Below are 20,397 nucleotides of genomic sequence, written 5' to 3' on the forward strand. Positions count from 1 at the left end.
TTATTCAGCTCCACCAATGTTTACAACAAAGTCAATGTTTTGTTCTGGGAAACCTCAATGATCTATAAGACTTCAAATTTGAATAGACGGTCCACAATAGTATATAAAATGTACTGAAATATCAGTGGTTTAGATGACAAGATGCCTATGAACAGTAATTATATAACAATGACATGTATAACATATGGGAATATGGAGATAAGGTGTTAAAGAGATTGCCAGTATCAAGTTTGGACGAGACGAAAACAGGGCATATGTCGAATTAATGCTTTTTTATTTATTTTGATTTAAGACAAAAAAAATGTAATAGTGTTACTTCTGTAATATCATCACTCACAATTTTGATATTTTGACTCAAATTCTTTTCTAAGTTCATTTTATTTAGAATTTGCTCCTCGATTTATCACTGTAACCTTATCAAGAAGTGTTCAATAGAAAATTATAGTTTTTGACAGATATTTGATAGTTTATTATTTATGTTTTCACAATTTTATTGTGATCATTAAATGATTATATCTTGTTTGGACACTTTTCCTCTGTTGAACACTGTATCTTGGCAACTTAATGTCGTTTGGTTATTAAAAATATGTTTTAGGGTGCAGTCAATTTGACGTATATTCAACATCGTTCAGATAATGTCTATTCATTGGAGTCAACGAATTTGAATCTAAAATGACATTTCAGTTCTCAATGAAATATAAAAAAGGCCTAATTCTTATACATTGCACTGGGTCACTAAAGCAACAATACACTATAATTTTAATGTGAAAAAAATGAGATATTCAAGACCACGCAGCAGTTAAACCCAGAATTTGAAAACGTCAACGATTTTGTTTTTGCTTTTTGACATTTAAAATATTTGTCTGAAATTGAATAATTGACGTATAAATTGAGTTCGAGTAACAATACACTTTGTAAAGAGACAGCACTAAAACAAAATGTATTCCTATAAATTTATGATTTATAATACTCCAAACGAACTTACTACAACAAAAGTGTATTAGATTACGGGGAATGTTTATTTAAAGGTTGCTGTATTATTGATGTATACTCCGCATTTTTCTTAATACCAGGAATTCAAAAATCCATAGTGAATGCATTTGCACAATTGCTATGCATACACATTCTTCATGTACTTGTCGAAATCAGCAGTCTGTTAATCAATGATTGTCGTTGATTGCCTTCTGTTATACTTGTCTTTCGTTTATAGTTTTGTCATATCTTTGTTTTCTTGTTGGAATTGATTTACGTTTTGATTAGCAATCATACCGAATCACCCTATTCTTATTTTTTCGATTAACATGTCATTTTGTGTTAATGATTAATCAGTAGTACTTTGTTCGTAATTAATGCTTTGTTTATAAAACATTTATTATTGTTTGTGTTCAATCCCACGTGGGATATAGCTTTTTGTGTATATGAAATTTGAAATGTAAATACGACATATGTAAATTGATTTATTTATTACACTTTTTTTACATCACAGTTCATAGACTAATGAAAGACATTGTATACAAGGAAATAACTCTATGGTCACACAATTGACAAACATGATCCAACACAAAATGAATATAAAAAAATACTTTACATGAATATTTTCACCTACTATTAAGTCACAGGCAACTTGAATAAATATAAATTACAGCAATTTCATAATAAGGGATTTATATTTTTTTTCTTACAGATTCAACTTTCAATGGTAGCAACATTTTATTTAAAAAAATAAATATAATGTGTATAATACTTAGATATTCAAAAAGATAATATGCTCATTGATGATACAAAATTCATAAAAGTTATTTTTACAGTATGTCAATTAAAGTTTTCAATTCAGATATTATATTTTGATTGTTAACGAAAAAATAAACAACAATAACAAAATAAATAAATAACTTAACAAAATGTATTTAATTTCAATCTTCCTCCGTTTTCTTTGGTGATACTGCTGCAAGTTTTTTCGTAATAAGCGCAATTGCTCCTATGATCACAGCCAGAGTCGCTGCACCTACTGCAGCAGCAATTCCATAGGTAGCACCGTCAGATAAAGAACTAGAGTTTTCTTCCTGAAAAGAAATGATCAGGAATAAAAACAGCTAGTTTTTGGTGGGGTTCGTGTTACTTATTCTTAATTTTTAGCCAGGTGTTGTGAGTTTATTTTCGATTCATGAGTTTCACTGTCCCTCTAGTATCTTTCGTCTCTCCTCTCTTAATACTTAGAAATTACTCTATGAATAATGTAAAATCACAAAAATACTGAACTCAAGAGGAAATCAAATCGGAAAGTCCATAATCACATGACAAAATCAAATGACAAAACACATCAAAAACGAATGAACAAGAACTGTCATATTCCTGACTTGGTACAGGAATTTTCAAATGTAGAAAATGGTGGATTAAACCTAAAAGATTTTTGGGATTTGTAATTGCGAAATGATATTACGATTGTTATTTCGTATTCATCTTATCTTAATAAAACATAGATAATTCGTGGTATGCTGTAGAATATATAACATGTTTGAAAAGAATGTGTTTCTTAAACACATATTCAAAAGTCATAGTTTTTTTTAAACACTTGAAAATATTAGAAAAACTCTTCCTTAATATAAATGTACATGACACAATATCAAAAAGAGAAAACCCGACCATAGATCAGTAAACGAACCAAAGCCACCAAAGGGTCTTCAACGCAGCGAAAAATAATGATTCCAAGTCGGGCTTCATCTCGTCTTTTAAACATTAAGTATAATAATTCAGCGTATTTCTAAGAAAATGACGTTTAGTTTACCTTAGAAGATGACGGATTCTGTGTCATTGTTGTTGTGGTACTGCCTGTCTGTCCTGACTGTTTTGTCAATGGATTTTGTGTTGAAGTTACAAGAGCATTTTTTAAAGCAGACGATATTCCTGCGGACAATTTGGATGAAGTCGTTGATTTAAGGGAGGTTGTGGTAGACGTAGGTTTCAATGTGGTAGTGGTTGTGGTGGTTGTAGTTGTACAAGGATTAGTTGCGTCATATGTTGGATCTATTGGTATGTCACAGGAGTTTGTAAGATTTTTCAAATCCTTTACATAAATCGTCACATTTTTTCGACAGCAGTCAATGCTACAATTATGCAAATGTATAGATATAAATACAATCAGATTTCCATTGCAACGCTGCTAAAATATCTCTTACTTTCAAAATTGAATTGCAACACAATTGGAGCCAAACAGGCAGTTAGAACTTATTTAATTTTTCCCTGACAATGCCTTCGAAATTATAAACTGTTTTAATAAATAATTTGCATGGTTATAAGAACAAAATTGGCAACGGGGAATTCAAATATAGTGTATATATCATATAATTGATCACGTAAACTTAAAGAGGAATCACATTGCAAAAGCTATTAAAGCAGACACAAAGATGAACAATAAGTAGCAAGAAAATATAAAAAAAGTATAACGAATTCTTCAAGAAAGCAACCGTTTTCACATCTGTCTGTCAAATTAAATATATGTCCGACATTAACGATTGTATAATTCAGCAGTCTGCAGTTGGTACAACATACATTTGTCTTATTCAAGACATAATAACTGGTACCTCTGTCTGTAAGAAAAGCAAATTCTCGTTTTTTAGCAAGCTTTTGTTGTTGTCCCTTAGCAAAGTTGATTGTGATGCCGCTTCTTTTGTTAAATGTTTATGCAAAAGTCTTTCGTATGTTTTCTAAACTTCTTTCGTTTCTATGGTCTGTTGAATTGAAGACTAAACAGAAATAACTTGGAATTCTAGGAATATCAGTATTCGTATATAAAAATATGGAGTATTTAATAATTCTTTACTCTAAATTTATTTTGCATTTAGAATATTGGGATGGTTTGCCTTGAGTATTTCTTTTATACAGACACATATTTACATTAATGATGCTGAAACTGTTCCTTTGGCTTTGACTAGTCCTTTCGAAAAACCATGCAATTGCAGCGAATTAGGTGGAGAGTTTGGTGCTGTTATTTCTGATAAACCGTCACCTTCATCCCATAACTCTGCGATGACAAAAGCGTTCATTCTACTACATTTACACGGATCGTTGCAAGAAATAGAAGTGGTTTTCTTGTTACAAACAGGTGGGATTATATCAACCTTCTACAAAATAAAGCAAACATAAAATAAATATTGTAACATTTAAAAAAAAGAATACGGAATATGTGCTTGTCCTTCTTCGAAAATCACATGTTTTTAATAATACCTTTATTTATAAATTCAGCTGTTTCATTGTCGTTTCAAGAATCAAAGAACAGGAAGCAGAGGGTCTGTGTAATCTCGTCCTGTTACGTTATACTCATCGTCAATTTTTCAAGATAAATTTTAGGCCGAAATATAATTTTTAGCGCCCCTGATCATATTTGCTTTTCAAAGCTTCAGTTTATCTTTTTTCCTTTTTCAGTTTCTAAAATATTGTTAAAACACTAAACAAGTACTTGTTTACAGTTTATCTGTATCTTCTATATATAGTATCAACTAAAAACGCAAAAAAATAGTACAACATCTTTATCGATACAGAAGAACTCTTTACAAGATGTTGATAAACTAGTTTTGGTATGTTGAAGTTTTCTATGACGATTTTCAAGATTATAGCAAATCATGACTACAAATCCTTTCTAAAGGGCGATAATCCCTTTAAGGAGTTGACTGTCGATTTAATAATGTGTTGACCTGAAATTGCAGATACATTTCTCCATATTATCAATGATGTTTTACATGAATGAACAAATACTGTCATGAAAGGACAATATCCTTTAGGGAGTTGACTGATCATTTAACTTATTTATGAATCTTGCCTTGGTGACTGTTGAAATTGATGTAGACACTGTTGATGTTAATGCAGGTGTTGTGATTGTGGTGGTGGTTGTAGTTGTACAAGGATTAGTTGCGTCGTATGTTGGATCTATTTGTATGTCACATGAACTTGTAAGATTTTTCAAATCTTTTACATCAATGGTCACATTTTTTCGACAGCAATCAATGCTACAAACATATAAACGAATAGATATCAATACAATGTAATAATCATTGCGATGATGTTTTACACTTTATATTTCAAAATTGGAATTGCAACGCAATTGAGGAAAAACAGTAGTCAGAATCTCATGTACTTTTTCTAGGCACATTTTTCGAAATTTTGAAATATACAAATGAATATTTGCATGTTTATTTTAGGGGAAAATAGTTTAGTTATACTTTGAATCTAGTGTAAATAACTGATACCGAACCACATTACTGTAAGTGGGGATCAAATATTTTAAAACATCTAAGTTTTTATCAGACTTATGTAAAGCAAACTGATACATGATGAGTTTAAATGCAGATTCGATTGGTTTTTTTTTCTTTTTCAAGAAATCAACCTTTTTCGGATTTAAATTTAAAAACAAATAAAACAAAATACCTAACGGCTGTCGCATAACATTAATATTTGGCATTTGAAATATTATACGCTAGCTATCAGTCCGTACGGCATAGATTTCTTTTGGTTTTAAGACAGTTTATTAACACCCCTTCCCGTTTGATTTTCATTTTTCTAAATAACAAGTTTATGTTAGTGTCATTTTGGTAAAGTTGGTTACGATGCTGTGTCTATTTGTATAATATTTATGTTCATGTCTTGTGTTTTTCTATAGTTTCTTTAGTTTGTTATCTAAAAATGCAAGGCTTAAACGACATAATCTGGTTTGATAGATATCTTATAACGTAACAAATTAATGTACAGTGCAATTGTTTAAACTCTTTAATATGAATTTTGAGACTAAATAATTGAAAAGATTTGCCTTGAAAACTGATTTTATACAAACATGCATTTACATTAGTGTTGCTGTAACTCTTCCTTTCGATTTGACTAGTCCTATCGAAAAACCATGCACTTGCAGCGAATTATGTGGAGAGTTTGGTGCTGTTATTTCTGATAACCCGTCTCCTTCATCCCATAACTCAGCTATTACAAAAGCATTCATTTTACTACATTTACACGGATCGTTGCAAGAAATAGAAGTGGTCGTTACGTTACAAACAGGCGAGATTGTGTCAACCTTCTACAAAATAAAGCAACCATAAAATAGATATTGTAGTATTAAAGAAAATCATACAAGGTCAATGCTAATCACGAATCCTTCATCGAAAATCACGTTTTTCAATAATACCTTCATTTATAAATTCAGCTTTTTCACTGTCTTTTAAAGAATTGAAAGTCAGGAAGTAGAAAGTATGTGTATCCTTCTTCATTTCATAGTCAAAAACACAATTGTTTTTTCAGAATAAATATTAAGCCGAAAAATAACTTTGAGCGCCCATGATATTTTTGATTTTCAAAGATTCAGTTTATCTCTTTCCTTTTTTAGTTTCCAAAAAATTGTTAAAAAAAATATTAAAAGAATGTATAAAAAATCAGTTTAGGGACATTACTCAAAAAGGAGTCAATATTCGAAAATATTGTCATGCAAAACACAAACAGATATATTTGTGTAAAAATTGGAACTGAACAGCGAAAATACTCATAAGGAGTCGACTGACGATTTCGGTCATTGATATTAGTGATGATAATGTTTCTCGTTAACAGTTTTTTCTGTATCTTTTACAATTTCAACTAAAAACGCTAAAACAATTAGTCAGAAAAAAATATTGAGAGAGAAGAACTTTTTACATTTTTAAAATGTTGATTTGATTAGTTTTGGTTGATCAAATTGTGTTATGCTGTCCTATCTAGAACAATTTTCAAGATTATAGCAAAACATGGCTAAAAATCATAACCAAAGGGCGATAATCCCTTTAAAGAGTTGACTGTCGATTTCATTATTTGGTGACCTGAATTTGCAGATCCTTTTTGCATCGTACACTTTCTCCATAATAGCAATGATTTTTCGCATGAATGAGCAAAAATTGTTATGAAAGGATACTTTTTTTTGAGGATTCGACTGATGATTTGGCATATGTTTAAATCTTGCCTTGGTGACTGTTGATGTTGATGTAGAAACTGTTGATGTAGAGACAGGTGTTGATGCAGGTGTTGTGGTTGTGGTGGTGGTTGTTGTAGTTGTACAAGGATTAGTTGCGTCATATGTTGGATCTATTGTTATGTCACAAGAGCTCGTAAGATTTTTCAAATCTTTCACATCAATGGTCACATTTTTTCGACAGCAGTCAATGCTACAAATATGCAAATATATATAGAAATACACTGCTATGTGTTTCATTCTTTATGCAAAAATTGAACATGCATAATTTAGGCATGTTTGTTTATGTAAGTGACTATAGTTTTCTTTTTTATACATATAATGCTATTTTTTATTATGATAATTCGTATGAAAATAACATACAATGCATATAATACAGTATCTAAATAGCCTGATCTTAATTTATGCAATGCAATTATTGAAAAGGTTTTGCTTTAACTATTGTTTTAACTTTATGTAAACACATATATTTACATTAGTGTTGCTGAAACTGTTCCTTTGGATTTGACGAGTCCTTTTGAAAAACCATGCACTTGCAGCGAATTAGGTGGAGTATTTGGTGCTGTTATTTCTGATAACCCGTCTCCTTCATCCCATAACTCAGCTATTACAAAAGCATTCATTTTACTACATTTACACGGATCATTGCAAGAAATAGAAGTGGTCGTTACGTTACAAACAGGCGAGATTGTGTCAACCTTCTACAAAATAAGGCAAACATAAAATAGATATTGTAGTATTAAAGAAAATCATACAAGGTCAGTGCTAATCACGAATCCTTCATCGAAAATCACGTTTTTCAATAATACCTTCATTTATAAATTCAGCTTTTTCACTGTCTTTTAAAGAATTGAAAGTCAGGAAGTAGAAAGTCTGTGTATCCGTCTTCATCTCATAGTCAAAAACACAATTGTTTTTTTTCAGAATAAATAACTTTGAGTGCCCATGATATTGATATTTTTGATTTTCAAAGATTCAGTTTATCTCTTTCCTTTTTTAGTTTCCAAAAAAATGTTAAAAAAAATATTAAAAGAATGTATAAAAAATCAGTTTAGGGACATTACTCAAAAAAGAGTCAATATTCGAAAATATTGTCATGCAAAACAAAAACAGATATATTTGTGTAAAAATTGGAACTGAACAGCGAAAATACTCATAAGGAGTCGACTGACGATTTCGGTCATTGATATTAGTGATGATAATGTTTCTCGTTAACAGTTTTTTTCTGTATCTTTTACAATTTCAACTAAAACGCTAAAACAATTAGTAAGAAAAAATTATTGAGAGAGAAGAACTTTTTACATTTTTAAAATGTTGATTTGATTAGTTTTGGTTGATCAAATTGTGTAATGCTGTCCAATCTAGAACAATTTTCAAGATTATAGCTAAACATGGCTAAAAATCATAACCAAAGGGCGATAATCCCTTTAAAGTGTTCACTGTCGATTTCATTATTTGGTGACCTGAATTTGCAGATCCTTTTTACATCGTACACTTTCTCCAAAATAACAATGATTTTTCGCATGAATGAGCAAAAATTGTTATGAAAGGATACTATTTTTTGAGGATTCGACTGATGATTTGGCATATGTTTAAATCTTGCCTTGGTGACTGTTGATGTTGATGTAGAAACTGTTGATGTAGAGACAGGTGTTGATGCAGGTGTTGTGGTTGTGGTGGTGGTTGTTGTAGTTGTACAAGGATTAGTTGCGTCATATGTTGGATCTATTGTTATGTCACATGAGCTCGTAAGATTTTTCAAATCTTTCACATCAATGGTCACATTTTTTCGACAGCAGTCAATGCTACAAATATGCAAATATATATAGAAATACACTGCTATGTGTTTCATTCTTTATGCAAAAATTGAACATGCATAATGGAGGCATGTTTGTTTATGCAAGTGACTATAGTTTTCTTTTTATACATATAATGCTATTTTTTAATATGATATTTCGTATGAAAATAACATACAATGCATATAACACAGTATTTAAATAGCCTGATCTTAATTTATGCAATGCAATTATTGAAAAGATTTTGCTTTGACTATTGTTTTAACTTTATGTAAACACATATTTACATTAGTGTTGCTAAAACTGTTCCTTTGGATTTGACGAGTCCTTTTGAAAAACCATGCACTTGTAGCGAATTAGGTGGAGTATTTGGTGCTGTTATTTCCGATAACCCGTCACCCTCATCCCATAACTCAGCTATGACAACAGCGTTCATGTTGCTACATTTACATGGATCGTTGCAAGAAATAGAAGTGGTCGTCATATTACACACTGGTGGAATGATGTCAACTTTCTACAAAAAAAGGAAAACATAAAATAAATATTATGTCAACCAATATTACTCGTTTTGAAAGAAAGTCTTTGTTTTAAATTCAGGCAGTAACACTGATTTTAATCAAAATTATTTGTTCCTTAAATATGCTGGTTTATTCTATATTGTAACCTCTGTCGTTTCGGTATTGTTTGTTTCTATCAAAGGTTATTTTAAATGCATCTACGTTTATTTTCATAAAAAAAATGAATTTAATTCCATTTGTTGTTGACCCGTTGAACCTGTATAATTTCTTATCAATAGTAAATGCATGTCTAAGTTCCCCTTGATCTTTGACCTTTTTTCAAAGCTTGCCTTTGTGACTGTTGATGTTGATGTAGAAACTGTTGATGTTAATGCTGGCGTTGTTGATGCAGGTGTTGTGGTTGTGGTGGTGGTTGTAGTTGTACAAGGATTAGTTGCATCATATGTTGGATCTATTGTTATGTCACATGAGCTTGTAAGATTTTTCAGATCCTTAACATCGATGGTCACATTTTTTCGGCAGCAGTCAATGCTACAAATATTCAAATGTATGTAAATATATAAATACACTACTATGTGTTCAAAAATTGCAACACAATTGAAGTATATATGAAACAATAATATTAAAACAAACTTCAAATATAGTGTGTACAACAGAGGATACCAAAGTGTTATATATAAGAATATTGCAGAAACAATTAAGGCAAACGCTCTTAAATTACCAAGTAACAATAAAGATTAAAAATCAGAACTAAATCATTGAGGAGGACGGAATAATAGTATATGAGTTTTGTTAAAAACCAACTGGTATTTTCAAGAAATCAACCTTTTTCACATCGAGAATTGAAAACAAAAGACAAAGAATACCAAAATTCAATACGCGTATCAAATAATATCAATATCAGACGCTTGACAAATAATGTATTAGCTATCGATCTACTCAACATAGATATTTTAGTTTCAAGGCAGTAAAACTGGTACTCGTACTGTTTGAAAGAAAATTCTTTTTTTTTAATAGCGAATTATACCTTAATGTCGCTTTGGAAGTTGACTGTAATGATGTCTCTGTTTGAATTGTTTTTTTATGTTATGTGGTACTAAAGTAATCTTTCTTTGTATTATACATGTTATACACTCAAGGCTAAAAAGATTGAAATTGATCTTACAGGCTAATCATTTCCGTAGACAAAATAATATACAGTGCTTATCTGTTTTTACTTTTACTCAGAATTTATCTAGATAAATCATTGGGATGATTTGCATTGAATATTGATTTTATACAAATACATACATTAGTGTTGCTGAAACTGTTCCTTTGGATTTGACGAGTCCTTTCGAAAAACCATGCACTTGCAACGAATTAGGTGGAGTGTTTGGTGCTGTTACTTCTGATAACCCTTCACCCTCATCCCATAACTCAGCTATGACAACCGCATTCATTTTACTACATTTACACGGATCGTTGCAGGAAATAGAAGTGGTCGTCACATTACACACAGGTGGAATTTTGTCGACTTTCTACAAAATAAAGCAATCATAAGATAAAAACACGCTCTTTTCCAACAATCTTTTCAACGCTAATCACGTTTTACAAAAGAAAACCAATTTATAATTTAAACTCTTCCACTTCAGTTTACAGAACACGAAATGAAACCTCCAACGCTAAATCCAAACGCTAGATTGTTTTCCATGGTCAATTGTCGACAAAATTCCATCGAAAGATTAAGTTTGTTCGTCTTTTAGTCTTACATTTGAAAGAAAGGTATATTTTTTAAATTTGTAGCTCTTGACCCTTTGATCATTTATTCTGTACAAAGCATCAGATTATTTTTCATATTATCAAAATATTATAAAAAGGTCTAAAATGTATTAAAATTCTTCATAAAATAATAATGAATAATTATTTTAAAATAGTGTCACATATTGATTGACAATTATTACAAATCACAGTATTCAATAAAACAATCAATGCCCAGTCATAAATTTGACTTATGAGACACTTAACACATGTTCATATAGGGACATTAACTCATATAAGGAGCTGACTGATTAATTCGACTATTTGACTTCCTTTTTGACTGTTAACAGTTTCTCTCTAAATATCATAAAAGGTAAACACGGAAAATGGTAAAAAAAGTTATTGTAGGTCAATAACTACTATCAGGAATCATCTGATTGATTAAGTAAAAAGAAACAATACAATCTATGATGAGTTTATTCTAAAATGTTTTGTTGAAGTCATACTTTTTGGTATAAGAGTTTACATGATATACATAAACTCATCAATTATACTAAGATTAAAATTAATAATTGAATCTTATCCACAAAATGACAACTATCATGAATCCATATGCTTGATATACGGCGGCTATGGCTATGTTAAATGGCATGCAGAATCACTTCATATAGTTTGTATACCAGATAACTTAAGCAGAATTGTGGTCATTTGGTTCCAATGGGCCAGGTAGGTTCAGAGAGAAAGATTGTTTTAACAACTTAACGGTACACGGCCAGCGACAACGGAGGATACAGACGCAAGTGGTGGTTTGATATCATACTGGTCATGGAGTTGTTAATAAATAGATGCCTCATTAGGAGAATTCATTTTTGAATTTGGTAATATGTGACAAAAGCTGCTAGCGGAGACAGAGATAAAGAGAACATTTTATGATTGTAAAATTATCAAATTGATATACGCACTTTATAGTGTAAATTATACTCCCTACATTTGAATCTTTTCAGTCTTAGAAATTATTAAAAAGATATCATTATCCTATAAAGGACCATATAATACTACACAGGTTGGGATATACAATCCCACAAGAAACCAACAATGAACATATACCCCTATAAGTCTAACGAGATAAAAAGAAATACCTTTATCTAGTAAATATTCATTTGAAATTGCAACCAACGATAAAGAAAAGAAAGTTACAGGATAGTACAAATGTTGCAACTCTCTAAAATCCAAACTTGTCTCTCTTCTTTGTGTATGCGCTATAAGAAGCATGGATATTCTTGTTGATTATGTCTTTGATTTCCCCGTTGATCAATAGTTACGACTTTTGAAGAATTTTGAACACTTCCATGTGGTCCTTCGTATTTGATATCAAAATTATTGTACACTTATTATATTCATAAAAAATATCAGTAATACCGACCCTTTCTTCGACTGTCAGAGACGTTATGATTTGTTGAAACTTGCTGTTAGATCTTGTTGAAGCGGCTGGTTTAGCAGTTAGTGTTATAGTTCTGAAAAGAAAGGAAAACATAATCTTATATTAGCAATTTCTTTATACAAATACTTAAGAACTACTATTACTTGAAATGATTTTATCAATAAACGGAATAAAATCTATGAATGCCATTTTTGTTTTCTCTCGTATTGCAAGGGTGTTTACCATCTTATTTTATTACCATGATACATGTATGAAAATACATAAATCTGTTGGACAATGTTTTATAATGTTTCATCTATTGCTACTTAATTAACTTTGAATACGATTGATTGTTGGAATAAAATGCCCTTTGGTGGTCTTTGCCTGTTTCTGCTGTTTGCTAGGGCTGCTGTTTTTTGTCTCTTTGTTACAATCCTCGTTTCAATTCTCAATTTTAAATCGTGGCGGTCATTTTATTATAAGGTGGCGAAAGTATGTTTGTATTAAACAAACACCGACCTTTTGAAGGGAATCCCATTGAAGGATATCATTAAACCAGACATATTTTTTTTAGAAAAGACCATTATGTAAAGAGTACGTCTCATGTATGGAAATAGAAGAAACACGAAACGTTTAAACTGATAAAAACATAGATGAACAGACTTTACAAAAGATTTAAGCGTTAGAAATTAAATATGTTTTGAAACCGCGGTTCAATAAAAAGTATTGTCATACAAATAAGAGGTTTAGCTAGGTAGAAACACCAGGTTTGTTCCAGCATTTTTACATTGAGAAATACATGTGTCAATTCTATGATAGGACAGTTGTGTTTCGTTAGTTTGGTGTCATTGAGCTTTTTATTTTGCTATTTTCAAGGGAATTACCGTTTTAAATTTTCCTTGGGATTTGGTGTTTATTCTTATTTTACTTATTATAAAAAATACTAGAGGGACACATGGACGAACGCAAGTACATACTAAAACATATGATGTTCTTAGCGATGCATATGAAACATAGCTCTGACTTACGTGGTTTCTCCTTTTGTTTTGCCTCCGTGTATTGTAAAATAACTCGTTTGGTTTGTCCATGCCTTCAGATGAAATGTTCTAGATTTAGTGCCGACAGCAAATGTTTTGTCGTCTTTTATTGTGACTATAACATCTTCATCCTGACTTCCAGCATTTTTTATGACAAATGTCACATTCAGATCCTCATTAAGGTACAATGGATCTATACGATTTAAAAAAACAAAAATGATCATTTGTATTGTTTAGAAGACTTTTTCTATAACACAAAATCGGCATCCTTATTCGAACAAGGTAAACTGTGTTCCTCGTTTGCCGATTTGTTATTTGTTCTTCATTCAGGTGGTTAAAAGAAAGAATGAAAAAAGCTTGCTTCAGATTTTTACTTCACGTTCGGATATATTTGACAATGAAATTTCATTTTACAACGTATGATGACTTTGTTTTACACATAGATCCCAAATAACTTGTAAATAAACTCATCATAGAGACCAGGACTAAATTTTGTATATACGCCAGATGCGCGTTTCGTCGACAAAAGACTCATCAGTGACGCTGGAATCCAAAAAAGTTAAAAAGGCCAAATAAAGTACGAAGTTGAAAAGCATTGAGGGAGGACCAACATTCCTGAAAGTTTTGCCAAATTCAGCTAAGGTAATCTATGCCTAAGGTAGAATAGCCTTGGTATTTCAAAAATCCAATATTTTGTAAAAGAGAAGCCATTGGAGGTGTCAATGACGGTCGGTTAAGAACAAAACTTTAAAAGGAAAAAAAAATAATTCAGCTTCCAAATTGTAAACTGTCCGAAACTATGTAGCAGTAGTGTATTCAGCATATGTCTTATATATATTTCCTTAATATAGGGTTGATGCTGACAAGGAAGTTATTAGATCAGGGGATCAAACAGATAGAAATAATGTTTCCCTTTCAAGAAAATTACTGATGCAATCAAGAATTTGTTGACCGTAGGCAATATCTGTTTTACAAATATCTGTTTCACGGATGACAACATATTTTTCCCAATTATCGGAATCACCATTTAACTATCTTTTTTTACATGTGACATCACCGAATAAGACTCATTACCGAATTTGTAATTACAAATTTGGAAAACACGACGGGTATTGTATGAAGAGCTGGATCTGCTTTCAATTTTAGAGCACATGAAGTCAGCCCCGGTATTTGGTATTGTGTTGTTTCGTCTTCCCATCATATGTCTTGTTTCTTTGACTGCTTTTTTTCCCCGTCGTTTTCTGTTGTTGTTTTTGTCATGGCGTTATCAGTTGATCGTTACGTATAAGTTTAAAATCCGTTTGATATTTTGCGCATCTCATTTTAATGTCATTTCATTGCCAAGAACTATATTTATACAATTAATACTGATGAATTCGAAAAAGTAAGAAATTACTTTCAAGTAGCTCTACATTTTATATGAATGTGTTTTTTTTCATTGAGGTGTAGCATAAGTTTACAATTAATTCAAAATGCTTTGTTTATAATAGTTATTAAACCAATTATTTGCTAATTTTGTGTAGTCTAAAGCATTTTCGTTCACTGATCTACGGGTTAATCTATATATTGCATTTTTATTAGCAATTCTTCATACCTTTTTCAGGTAAATGGTCTAGTTTTATGTTAACTATTTCTATAACATTCCGGTGCATCCGTACAAAATTGTTGCCAGTAGACTTAGTTGTTCCAACAACTGCCAATTTGAAAAACTGAAAATAAAGTAGCAAAAACATTATATTTCTTCTTTTTTACCTTATTTTCAAATTCAAAAATAGATATTAAATTTGTCTGGTCACTTTATTGTTTATCTTACTTTTCCATATACATATTTGTATTATGATTTGATACTATGTAAAATGCCACGATTCATGTATTATTGGTCAAGTTTGTTTTATAATGTTGAAATAGATGTGCCTTCATTACTGGGAATATTAAAAAAAAAATACATGAGGATCCAAGACTTTTTTTTTCAGTATACTATCATTTTCTATGTTCATGCAATCTTGACAATAACAAGAATATGTGTGCATAGCACACTTTCTATCTATGCATTCACACTTCTTCATTTCTTTATTGAAGAAAGAGCGCAATATGGACACAAACCTTATTTGGCATATATCTAAAATCATTGGGATTCCACATGTTAATAAACTTATGTATCAACTTAAGGTTGATGTGATAACAGCTACAAATGTAAATGCTTTAAACTAATCCCAAACGCCTAAGGACGGGCGCGCTAGCGATCAAACGAAGACTTGGGACTGAAAACATAATGTTCGGGACTATTGTAAGACATAATAAAGGTAATACACTTTGTATAAAGGAAAAGTAAACTATATCTAAGCCATAACTCAGAAAAAAAACATGCGAAAAAAGAGGTATTGGTAATAGTGTATTATGTCTAAAAGGCAATGTTTAGCAATTACCTCATGTGGAATTGTAATAGTAGTCATATAGAACGCTCGAGAGCTGCTTTTATTTCTCCATTGCAATGAATAATGTGATATTTCATCATCAAATACATTCAATAGCGAAACACGATCTAAGTCTATGTTTTTGTCGTTAATTTCAATCGCTAAGGTTACATTTTCATCTGAAAGAAACAAAGAAAACCAAAGTATATAAAATCATAAATGCTTCAAGAAAAACTAAGATTATTTGTAATGTTAAACCGCTTTATTATTGCATGCGAATCGTGTTGATAAATTTGTTTTAGTTTTGAAAATACATGGAAGATGTCAGCACAGAGCTCGAAACATTATAGTAGGATCAAAGTGGATTTAAAGGTAGCAAGATAAAATACCTTATCGCTAACAAGTATGTGTCAAGTACCCTGAAATAAACAGACACATTTTTGGAGTTATGGTAAACAAAATACAATCTAAAGTCCTATGACAGTTAACAGGTTATTAAGCTACATTCGACCATGAACTAACAGGAAATTAATCGGAAACACGAAACAGTAGTGTACGAAATTACCATTGTTCTAAATCCATTTATAATTTGAGAGCAAACAAAAGAGGAAAGCATACTACTAATTGTAACTTTAAACGAACCCCAACAGGGTTTATTGACATGATAAATGTCGTCTGTGAACATCATGAATGACGGAGCCATGACAGTAAATATGTTACGTAAGAGAAAAAGAACACAATCGGCAAATTTTCAAGTCAGACGACTATCTAAATATTTTAGTACATTTCATCAAATAAGATTTTAAATGTTTAAGTATAGATCTATGATTTATAACCATATAAATAAATTCTGCTTTCAGCTAAATTTTGTTGACTTCTTATCATTATAGTGCATAGGTTGCATGACAAAACATTTCACTAATCACGGATACATAATCTGAACATGCTACATAGATCTAGGCTATGTTCATATCGTGCCATCCTCATTCGACTCCACCTTTACCCTTCCGTAAAACCTGAGATCATCCCCAGATTCTGTTAGGGCTGGTGTTACGCAGTCTTAGTTATCTCTGTTATGTTTTGTTTTCTGCTGTTTGCCTTTTGGTCTTAACATTTTAAATTGCGGTTTCAATGTGAGTTTTTTGCCTTTCTTTTTAGCTCGTTTCGTATTTCAAACGTGTTTGGCGAGGAATCCTCGGACCCATATGCCGGTTTTCAATACGGGACCATGTTACTAAATGTTGCTTCAAAGATAATAAACTCAATCTGATACTATGGAATCAAAATTGTACAAATGTTCATTGATTTCGAGGATATAGGTGAACATATGAGAAAAATCGAGAAAGTTTACATGAATTATTTTTCTCGACATGTCAGTTTGAAATTTACATGTTTCATGTAAAAATACAAAGTTTCAATTTTAATAATTTCCAAAAAAAAAAATTCAAACAAAAAGAAATATTTTTGCCCAGTCTTACAAAATGTTCCTTGAATTAAATAAATAAAAGTTTGATACAAAGCACTCATTTTTAAAAGCTTGAATTTGACTTTTACAAACATTGGTATCCACGAAAATAAACAAATCCACAGAAAGGCTATTGAAAATCTTTTCATATTGATAAGATGGTTTCTAAGTTATCATATTTTGTCTTTGCAAAATCTTAAATTTATATTTCTATCTGATGCTTTAGTTATGTATGTTCATCGATAGTTTCACACACCTTTTGTTGATACTCATCGAGTTGATATTCATCGACGAACATTGATAGTACAATTATATGCATGAAATATCAGAAAAAGAATAAGCATTAAATAGTCTAACCTGGAATTGGCCTTCCATGGATTTGATAATAGGAAAAACTTGATGCATCATATGTCATCAGCTTTGCGGTAAAATCAACTGTGCTTTGAGCTGTAACCTCTAAATCCCACTCATTCATATCATTCTTACGTAACGACCAACTGCCAGTTTTAGGACGCTGTTGAAAAAAATAGTATTTTACCCATTGATATGAAAAATGGATATCGGTGTAAGTGTTTAAATATGTCGGAAGCCAAAACAAATTTTAGAGCTCCCAACAGAAAAGAGAAATGACATTTGATGATTCATTCGACAGGTTTATAACAGTCTATATATCAAACTGTAACTAAATTGGCAATTCCGTCTGAAAAAGCTGCTATCAGAAGGTTTTCTCTTTTCTGTTGGGAGCTCTAAAATTTGTTTTGGCTTCCGATGCTTATATTAAAACAAATATGTTTGGAAAAATAAGACTTGACTAGCAGTTTATATCTCACGTATGTTGAAAAATTCGTTGTAAATGATAATGACACCTTCTAAATATTCGACACGCTTTTCTGAATTGACGTTCATAATATATGCTTAAACATTTGAATACCAGAGATGTAAAAATACATAGAAACATTAAAAAATGTATGACTAGAGAGAACATAATAGCAAAATACATTTATGATCAAAATTTGCATTCGGGACCAAAAGTTTGAAAATGTATATGTAACATAACTTCAAAGAACAATTAAATAAGAAGCACAACTAGTTAACCTGATATAAAAATATATTTGAACCAATTTAAAAATTCAAACCAAGAATTGCTTGTACTCCGAGGCAAGAGTATTCTGTAATATACCAATCACCCTGCAAGCAAGCAAAACCGCACTCAGGCAAATAAAAATAACCTTTTATAAATTTGGTACATTTGAAGTGTTTTCTGGATTCACCTTCAAATAGGGATATTGTTTAATTGACATTCTCTATGTTAAAAATGTTAAAAGAACTCCATTCAAATTTATGTAAACACCTCCTTCATGTTTGTGCTTTGAACTTTTATAAAAGGGAGTAAAGTGTACTTTCAATTTTGTGAATGACTTCCATGCGTTCTATGTAAAGATTTTACAACTTAACAGTAGTAAACCTGTGTTCAATAGTCATAAATCGATTGAGAGAAAAACAAACCCGGGTTACAAACTAAAACCAAAGGAAACACATAAACTATAAGAGGAAAACATAGGAACAACAGAAGCACTTAGGTGAAACAAAAGCAAACGCCAACATACATAAAACGAAGTATTTGATAACAGATGCCATATTCCAAACTTGGTACAGGACATTTAAGGCCAAAACAAATGTGTGTTGAACCTGGATTTATGTCGAGCCAAACCTCTCGCTTTTATGACAATGTTATAAAGTTTCTATAAAATCCTGAGTTTTTCAAACAATGCACGGTTACGTTGAGTGATGACTGCAAAAGCTGAATATTGTCTTTATCAATACTTTTTGGAATTTAATTCTCACGGGTGGCACACAGAGAAGAAAGGTAAATTCTACTCAGTTCATTTATCGGTCTTACCCTTGGCATACGTATGAGTTATTTTTCTACGAACGTTTACGTAGGACTATAAGCTTATGCACCTTTACATAAATGCGCATCTGGTGCAAGAAAATTGGTACCGTTAATTTTATTACTACCACTGGGTCGATGCCTCTGCTGGTGGACTATTAGTCCCCGAGGGTTATCACCAGCCCAGTAGCCAGTACTTCGGTACTGGCATGAAAATACGGATTTTTTTGTGTTATTAAAATTTGATGTTACAAAATATTAGAAATTATTTTAAATTAAGGAGTGTATCTCCCTCATGCAAAGCTCTGATTCCTTTCACGCATTTGGCTATACTTTTTGGACCTTTTGGATTATAGCTCTTCATCTTTTATGTAAGCTTTGGATTTCAAATATTTTGGCCACGAGCATCACTGAAGAGACATGTATTGCCGAAATGCGCATCTGGTGCATGAAAATTGGTACCGTTAATTTTATTACAGCAATTAACGTAATTATACCTAAAGCGTTAGCGTTATTATTCATAGAAGATTATTTACAGAACACAACGACACATAATTGTTCACGTGTTAACATATGACAATTCTTTGTTGAGTTACTTACATCCACAACGATACTCAGATATGTTGTACCAATATTGTACATGTGAATTGTTTTGTTGTCAATAGGCTGTGTATTCCCTAGAATTACAAAAAGTATAGTAAGCTAAAGATGTTTCACACAACTCGTTTACTACTCATTTATGATAATCACTGTGTATGACATCTTTGCAATAATTCGTTTGGATGTTAGATATGTATTGATGGATATTTTAGATTTGGATACGTCATTTCTATTAGTTGTTGCTTTGAACTAGCTGTCAGTAACGGTACATATTCTTTTTTGTGAGGAATGTATAAATTCCCTACCACGTCCGGTCTGTGTTTGTGTTAGTATTTTTCTTCCTTGTATCGATTTAATGAGTTCATCATTACAGAAATAATTATTATAGTTTTCTCTTATTTTGAACAGTAAACAGGTTAGAAAGAAATTTTGACGCCAGTAAACATATTTTGTCCGCCATATTCGGTATATGCCTGTACCAGAGAATGTAATTCAGAGGTTGTAGTTTGTTATCTTATCATTTTTATGTTTGAAATGTAT

The 20,397-nt window shown here is 31.2% G+C and overlaps 1 protein-coding gene across 3 annotated transcripts in view; it reads right to left on the bottom strand.

Moving 5' to 3' along the window:
• Positions 1 to 1,444: 1,444 nt before the first annotated feature.
• The window catches only part of LOC143063560 (uncharacterized), a 40,383-nt gene continuing 21,430 nt past the window's right edge, over positions 1,445 to 20,397 (bottom strand). The window contains exons 18-34 of one of the 3 annotated variants that reach the window (XM_076235766.1): positions 19,858 to 19,934; positions 17,724 to 17,880; positions 15,914 to 16,080; positions 15,082 to 15,196; positions 13,479 to 13,680; positions 12,454 to 12,544; positions 10,584 to 10,810; positions 9,623 to 9,824; positions 9,063 to 9,289; positions 8,583 to 8,784; positions 7,454 to 7,680; positions 6,971 to 7,172; positions 5,835 to 6,061; positions 4,817 to 5,003; positions 3,895 to 4,121; positions 2,786 to 3,104; positions 1,445 to 2,063 (exon numbers count right to left, since the gene is read on the bottom strand). In XM_076235766.1, coding sequence (XP_076091881.1) covers positions 1,914 to 2,063; positions 2,786 to 3,104; positions 3,895 to 4,121; positions 4,817 to 5,003; positions 5,835 to 6,061; positions 6,971 to 7,172; positions 7,454 to 7,680; positions 8,583 to 8,784; positions 9,063 to 9,289; positions 9,623 to 9,824; positions 10,584 to 10,810; positions 12,454 to 12,544; positions 13,479 to 13,680; positions 15,082 to 15,196; positions 15,914 to 16,080; positions 17,724 to 17,880; positions 19,858 to 19,934 — 3,206 coding nt within the window. In that variant the 3' untranslated portion in view covers positions 1,445 to 1,913. The remainder of the gene's footprint in view (positions 2,064 to 2,785; positions 3,105 to 3,894; positions 4,122 to 4,816; positions 5,004 to 5,834; positions 6,062 to 6,970; positions 7,173 to 7,453; positions 7,681 to 8,582; positions 8,785 to 9,062; positions 9,290 to 9,622; positions 9,825 to 10,583; positions 10,811 to 12,453; positions 12,545 to 13,478; positions 13,681 to 15,081; positions 15,197 to 15,913; positions 16,081 to 17,723; positions 17,881 to 19,857; positions 19,935 to 20,397) is intronic. The other 2 variants (XM_076235767.1, XM_076235768.1) reach the window with 2 other exon arrangements.

Source organism: Mytilus galloprovincialis, chromosome 2 (genome assembly GCF_965363235.1).
Source record: "Mytilus galloprovincialis chromosome 2, xbMytGall1.hap1.1, whole genome shotgun sequence".
Lineage (NCBI taxonomy): Eukaryota > Metazoa > Mollusca > Bivalvia > Mytilida > Mytilidae > Mytilus > Mytilus galloprovincialis.